This window comes from Beta vulgaris, chromosome 9 (genome assembly GCF_026745355.1).
Source record: "Beta vulgaris subsp. vulgaris cultivar EL10 chromosome 9, EL10.2, whole genome shotgun sequence".
NCBI classification, from domain to species: Eukaryota; Viridiplantae; Streptophyta; class Magnoliopsida; order Caryophyllales; family Amaranthaceae; genus Beta; species Beta vulgaris.
Window position 1 is genome coordinate 35,285,276 of NC_079210.1, and position 7,619 is coordinate 35,292,894.

The following is a 7,619-nucleotide window of genomic DNA, read 5'->3' on the forward strand; positions in this document are numbered from 1 at the left end:
GAGCATCCAGAAAGTGTGGAGCATCTCTTTAAAGATTGTCAATTCTCCAATAGGATTTGGATGGCCACAATGGGAATCAAAATTGAATCAAGCACCTCGAGGATCCCTTTTAAGGACTGGCTAAAAAACTTCATGAACTACTTTAGAATGGGTAGGCCAAACATTTCGAAAGATCAGAGTGAAATGAGTGCAATGAGTTTTATAGCAACACTGTGGAGCATTTGGCTACATCGAAATGAAGTGATATTTAGAAATACTAAACCAAATCCACAGGGGGTGATGATAATGTTTCAGGAAAGTGTGAAAAGGATCAGTAGGATTGATAAAGAGGGCCTCAGACCAATTGAAGATAGAGCGAAGACCAAAGTAAGTAAAAATGAGGCCCAAGAGTGGGTTGTTGGTACAAGGCATCAGGGGAGGGTGATCACAGTTAGTGTAGATGGATCTTGGAAAAAAGTTAAAATAGATAAAGGAGTAAAGGCGGCTACAGCGTGGATTAATGAAGCCGACACTAAGAGCTTCATCGCAAAGAGAATATTTGCTAAGTCTCCGGTTCAAGCTGAAGCCTACGCCGTGATGCATGCCCTGGAAGAAAACGCATTAATTGATAACCTTGTTATTCAAACGGATAGTATGGAGATTGTTGGAGCTCTTCATAATCCGGAAAGAGCGGATAAGGACATTCGTGAGATTATCCGGAAAGTAATTATGCTGGCAAGGAAATGTGTTTTTTTTAAATGTGTAAAATCTAGTAGGAATATTATTCATAAAGCCCACTCACTTGCTAATAAGGCAAGGAAGGAGAGGCTTTAGCTTGCTTTGTATGCTGTTTCCCTTTGTCAAAAAAAAAAAAAAAAAAAATCATGTCATACCAAATATATACATTAATGTCGTACCTAAATATTCACAACTCCTTCTACATTTAGCGCAAAATTAATATTCGTATCCATCACCTAACACATAAACTTCACTAATACTTTCGAATTTCGTAAAACTACCCTCTAAATCAGCAAAATCTACTAAAATAATAAAGATTTCATCACCATTAACAATGTCGGAGAAAGAGAGACAAGGTGAGAGAAAATAAATTCTTGCATGAAATACAGTTGCATATTATTTTTTCTTTTCTTTTTTTTCGCTTACTTTTTCAACGTCGTTTACTAACCGGTATGAGCATTCCTTTCCATGCTTTTCCTTTCTATTCCCTTGAACCTACATCTCTCGCTTACATATATAAGAATAGTCAATAATAATATTCAATCTGACTTGCAAGCATCCGGTTCCCGTTAATATTAGTGTGTATCAGGTTAACATATCATCTCTGAGACTATGAATGATTCAGAAACCCAGTATATCATGCATAAACTCACTATATCGTTCAGAAACATACTATACTATGCTGAAATTACATCATTTCTAAACAATGTACTATATCATTATATCATGAAGAATTAATATACCATTTGAGAAACATATTATATCATGCAAAAACTACATCATATCTAAATAATCCACTATATCATTCAGAAACTCACTATATCATGCAAAAACTCACTATATGATTCAAACATTCACTAAATCATACAAAAATTAAAAAAATCATTTTTATATGTTAAACCACGTGTCACAATATATACTTTACAACCTACATCACCCTGCATATTATAACATTAAAATCTAATCCTCCATTATATTACATATAATGTCACTATATAATTTCCGTTAATATATAAAATCGATTATATTATATATAAGTTCACTGTATCTCAGTAAAACTTAGGAAGTACATTTAAGTTTTTTTAAATAATATTAACTCCCACGAGTTTTATCTTCCCAATTTGACAAATAATCAAAACCAAAAACACCAGCACACCAAATGTCGTAATTTTGTCCCTAGGAACCCCTCGCCGCCGAACTCCAACTTCCGTGTCTCGCATACTTTCTTTCTTCTTCGCACTTCACACTGACAGTAGGCTACTTCATGCACCCCACTTTCCCTACTCTCTCTCTCCCAATATATATTTTCTCGTTTTCTCTCTCCTCCATTTTCCTCAAATTTTCATCGTAGCTCACATCTTCATCAAATACTCAAATTCAACCTAAAACCCTCCAATTTTTTCCCAAATTTTTGATCACATTTAACACAATTTTTTCAAGCCGCCATGCCAGTTGCTTCATTAAGCTCCAATCTTCAATTTCTCCCCAACAATACGTTGCATAAAATCAACTTCGCTCAGCAACAATGGAGTTGCAATCGCGTGATTAAATATAGGGTTTCTGCTATGAGAGTTGTAAATTTGAGCCATAGGAGGAGAGAGAAAGTTAGTTTCGTCGTCAAATCGTTGGAATCGGAATCAACGGTGACGATTTCGGAGGAACCTAGGGTTTTAGATGATAGTTTTTCTCCGGAAGTTGATAATGGAGGTTCCGACGAAAATGGCGGGAATTTTCCGCCGGAAAATGGCGGAAATGGTGGTGGTGGTAGTGACGGAGGAGGAGATGATGAGGAAGAGAAGGAGTTCGGCGCGATAATGAAATTCGAGGATGTGATGAGAGAGACTGAGAAATATGGTGCAACTCTTCCTTCTGATATTCTTGAAGCTGCTAAAACGTCAGGGATTAGAGAATTGATTTTGATGCGATATTTAGAATTGCAGGTTATTTTTTCTCTTAATTACTAGTATGAAGTAGTATTAGAATTAAGTAGTGCTTTTATTCGTCGTCTATAAGCATTAAATACATTTAAATACATTTCCTAAGTGACATTAGTTGAATTTATGGTAGAATCACGCATCAATCAGTGTGATTAATGCTTAGGTATTGCGGATTATGATTTGCTTGTTTTAATTAGGTATTTGTTCATGATATTGTTTCACTTAGGATGATTTTTGTGTAATTGCAGGGTTCAGCTGGGCCGCTAGGATTTTTGATGAGACATTGTGCTATGCTGCGTAATAGAATGTTGGCTGATCCTGCGTTCTTATTTAAAATTGGGACTGAGGTACATATTACCCTGTTCTTTTTTTTCCAGTTTTAGTTGCTAGAAAAGGTGTTTAAATAATATTGATGACAATGTCGAGGAGTTGATGAAGATTTGATGACAATTAGTGACAAATGTTATGGATTATCTTTGATGTATGCAATGCTCGTAGGAGTAACTGATAATGTAGTATTCGATGTCATTAGGGTTTTTGACTTGCATTTATATGATCTCCTCGAACCATGCAGATTGTAATTGATTCTTGTTGTGCTACGTTTGCGGAAGTTCAGAAAAGGGGAAAGGATTTTTGGACTGAATTTGAACTTTACCTTGCTGATCTTCTTGTCGGTGTGGTTGTTAATGTGGCCTTAGTTGGCATGTTAGCACCATATGTTCGTATTGGTGGACGATCTGCATCTGCTGGATTATTTGGAGGCATCAGCCGTGCTTGTCGTGACCTTCCCAGTAGGTAATGGAGCTTTGAGATCCTAGGATACAGGCTACTTAATTTTTTAGCACTCTAATTGTTCTATTTGTAACTTTTTCTGAACTTGAAACTAATGATGTGATTTTCACTGAAATGGAGTCTGTCTGGTCCTGGAAATACAAGAGGTGGATCAACTTGCTTCGAATGCTGTGAATCAGTTTGGAAGAAACAGCAGATGCTTACAATAACTGATTATTTTATTTCATCTTTCCTCTGTAGCGTCTTTGAAGCTGAAAGACCAGGATGTAGATTTTCAGTGAAGCAGCGAATGGCATCATATTTTTACACGGTATTGGGACTGCTTATGTTAGAAGTTCAATTTAAACTTACTGGTACCCTGGATGATTGTACTGACTTGCAGTAGTCTTGAATTTATCAAATATAGGACAACATGCAGTTCAGTCAGAAATTAAATACATGCCATTCTAGAAGCCCTGCACAACTTTACCAGGAAACTTAGTTGTTGACTATGCATGACGGTTTTCTGGGATCTTTGCTTCAATTGTTAGATTTATTGGTCAACAGTCAAATCCCTCTAAATCTCTCTCCTTCTATGTATACTCTTTACCAGTTTCTCAGTGTTCGAAATCCTTCTGCACTTTGCCTGTTGTGCATTAGGTCTTATCCTGAGGTTTGGCCAAGATGCCACTATGTTGTTCTTGTGACTTCTTCCTGTAATCAGGGATGTCGCATGGTATTCAACTGTAAATTGTTCTTTTTTGTTTTTCAAGTAGGTTTGATTTATCTGAAAGAGGAGTCTCCTCTGGAAAAGTGAATGTAATTGATAATCAGAATACTGTTCTTTTCAGCATCTTGAATAGTTCTTTCAGAATCTGTAATTGCAATTAATGCATTGTACATACAGGGAGTTTTGCAAGGGGGAGTTGGCTTTGGATGCGGAATTTTTGGCCAAGGCATTGCAAATCTGATCATGACTGCTAAACGGTGAGTTCTGACAACCTTTCTTCTATGATGCTCCCTAAATATCATCTTATTATATGAATAGATGAAAATTTCTTGTATCAGTAGCTTAACTATATGTTACCTCTTGTAGAGTTGCAAAGATCATGGCAGCTAGTTCTTGTTTATTGCATTTTGTTAGCATGGGAAATTATGAGCGATTTTGTCTGTTGGAAACTTAATCGTTAAAAGTAGTCAGATTAGTCTTAGTTCAAAAGCTACTTGATTTCAGATTTTGACGTAAAATTTAATAAGCCTGAATGGAGTTCACACTCTTGATAAGATTTTGGCACTCATGATATTAGTTTTCCAAGCAGCATGTTCTACGCCTTTTTTATACCCAAAAAAGAACCACCATTACAGCCTAAGAGCAGCTAGGCAGAATTCTACACTTGTTTGTGACATAGACTGTCATAGTAAATATGTGTAGGTTGGTATAAAGTTGGAATTTGACACACCTTTGGTCAGTGGTCTCCCTGTGCACATCATGCAGTCCAAGATAAGAAACAAATACATTTAGATGAATTTGAAGTCTAATGCTTTTTGTGGCTGAAAGGTATGTAATAACGTTGCGGCACTTTTAATTTTGGGACCATGCAAAAGATTAGTTGAACAGATGTTTTATTTGCCAAGAGGGGAAAAGAGATAAATTTTCACCTGCAAGTTATGGGTATTTTACTTTATTATCTGTTTAGATTAAAGGTGAACCTTTTTGCAGCTGAAAGTATGATAAAATATAATTAGGTCACTTTTATTTTGGGGCCTTAGGGTTTCAATACAAAAGATTTTGCAGTGAATAATAGATGTACAAACTTCTTTTCTTGAGGTTAACCTTTTTGCAGTTAAAAGTTATGATACAATATAGTTAGGTGACTTTTAATTTTGAGGCCTTAGGGTTTCAATACAAAAGATTTTGCAGTGAATAATAGATGTTTATCTGCCAGGACTCAGGAGGGGTAGATAAGAAAGAGAAATTCTCACCCGCCGCAAGTTATGGGTGTTTTACCTTCTTTTTAAAAGTGTTTTACCTTCTTTTTAAAAGACTACTAAAAACTTGCAACTCCTTGCAACACATTTATTGAAATGCTGAGACTGCTCCCAACAAACTTTTTTTTTTTGAGTGCTCCCGATGAACTATACACCATTCGAGTCCTGTTATTAAGGATTTAAATGTCAATTACATAATGGAATTCTTAAGCCTTTGCTCTTTGGGCCTGAGTAACAATATTGCAAAATTTTTGAAGCTAGTGGCTTTCAAAAATGTCACAATCAGAATAAAGTAGCTGAAAAGTCTAACTTGTAAAACATAGAGAATTTATACTCCATGATAATGGCATCAGGGTGAAGTTGGCCATCTTTTATTTCTTCAGATCTGAAAAGTTGATGTCTATATGCGTAAATTCTTTGAATCTGGCTCAAACATATGAAGTTCTCTGTCCAAACGCCAATGCAATTAATTAATGCATACAATATATATTATCCTTTTCGGGTGCACCTGAATGAACTAAAAGTCTCAATTATATTATCTTGGAGCTTAGACAATCATCAGACTTAAATCAGTATCAAGATTTCCGAATCTGTATAAATGTTTTGCCAAGTTGAAAATAAGTTCCTTAACAGAGCTTCCTTGCAAGGAAACCTTTATAGAGTTTGATTTTCTGAGCTGCTAGGTGTTTGTACTTTGAAACAATGTTTTCATGTCTCTGTTGTAAGATCAGTATATATAATGTATTTTTGTTTGTTGTGTAATAGGAGCATAAAGAAGTCAGATGAAGATATACCAGTCCCACCTCTCATAAAAAGTGCTGTACTCTGGGGTATGTATGATCCAACTTTGCTACCAAACTTGTTATACGAAAGCCTCTATATTATTCTCTCTGCTGTGCTAGAAGATTTTCATCTATTATCTGATTACTGATTACTGATTACTGATTAGTACACTTTCTTTCTTTCTCTTTGTAAAGATTTATTGAGGTTCTTCTTGATGAGATCTTGTCATATTTTGTGTTAGCTTCTGCTTGTTTTGTCTGATTTTTCCCCCTCTTTTGGATTTTGGGTCATAATTTTATAATTAAATCTATAAAAAATTCCAGACTGTCACACCTCTTTATTGTTTCTAACAAATGTTTGAAAACCCTGGCCGGCAGCTTGCCCCCAATTTTCAAGTTCGAAGGTGTGTTCTATTTAACTGATTTTGACTCACCTAAACTTATTGGAACGTTATTTTGTAGCTTATTAAAACTTTTCTTTAACTTATGTGTGCACTTATTTGAACTTTTATATCTTCTGAAATAAGTCATTGAACGAAACAATAGAGTGTTAAGAATTTGGAATTCAACTTTTTGTTGCATCTATTGGCCATCTGTACTAGTGTGGGGGTCTGATGGTTCTCTGTACTGTTTTTCAACAGGTGCGTTCCTTGCTCTTTCATCCAATACTCGTTATCAAGTTATAAATGGACTGGAAAGAGTGGTTGAGGCATCACCATTGGCAAAGAATATACCTCCTGTTGCTATGGCTTTCACCGTTGGCGTTCGATTTGCCAACAATGTGTACGGTGGTATGCAATTTGTTGATTGGGCTAGGTGGAGCGGTGTGCAATAGAATTTGACGACACTACCTCAAACCTGGGCATCTATTGCTCTTCACATGTACACTCAGCTTTGGTAACAATAATACTCTTATTGCTGGTTACATTGTATAAGAGCTTGTAATTCCCACCCGGAAAAATTTTCCCAGGTAATGCAAGGATTTGAATTTGAGAGATGCTCGTTCTTTTACCGAGATTCTTCTCATAAGAACATGATTAATCTCTAAGAAACAGGCAATAGCAGCGCCACATTTTGAGCAAGTGCCTTTCTAGGCTAATATTATGTATTAGGTTTTAACTTATTAGTTTGTTTAAATTTCCAGCTTTTCTAATGTATGGAGCTTGAGCGTTCTTTTTCCTTCTATAATGTCCACTGGATCATTTGATGTGGACTGTAGTGTGTTAGTATAGGTGATTAGGTGAAATAGCTAGCAATTAATAAAGAAAGCTACGGTAGGTGAGGTTCTGAAAGACGAGCTTTGCCAAGTTGATAATCAATAACATTTTTTGTCCATATTAAAAAATGTAGATTGAATTAAAGAAGTGTGTTTGATTGTTTTTTTTTTTTTTTTGACGGGGTGTTGACTGTTGATTGTTATTAT

At 35.6% G+C, this 7,619-nt stretch overlaps 1 protein-coding gene across 1 annotated transcript; it reads left to right on the top strand.

The window, feature by feature from the left end:
* Positions 1–1,867: 1,867 nt before the first annotated feature.
* Positions 1,868–7,407, top strand: LOC104903611 (hypothetical protein). Its single transcript, XM_010691678.4, has 7 exons — positions 1,868–2,657; positions 2,903–3,001; positions 3,229–3,449; positions 3,687–3,756; positions 4,333–4,412; positions 6,180–6,244; positions 6,838–7,407. The coding sequence occupies exons 1-7, from the start codon at positions 2,163–2,165 to the stop codon at positions 7,029–7,031; spliced, it is 1,224 nt and encodes a 407-aa protein (XP_010689980.2). The 5' UTR covers positions 1,868–2,162; the 3' UTR covers positions 7,032–7,407.
* The last annotated feature ends 212 nt before the right edge of the window (positions 7,408–7,619 follow it).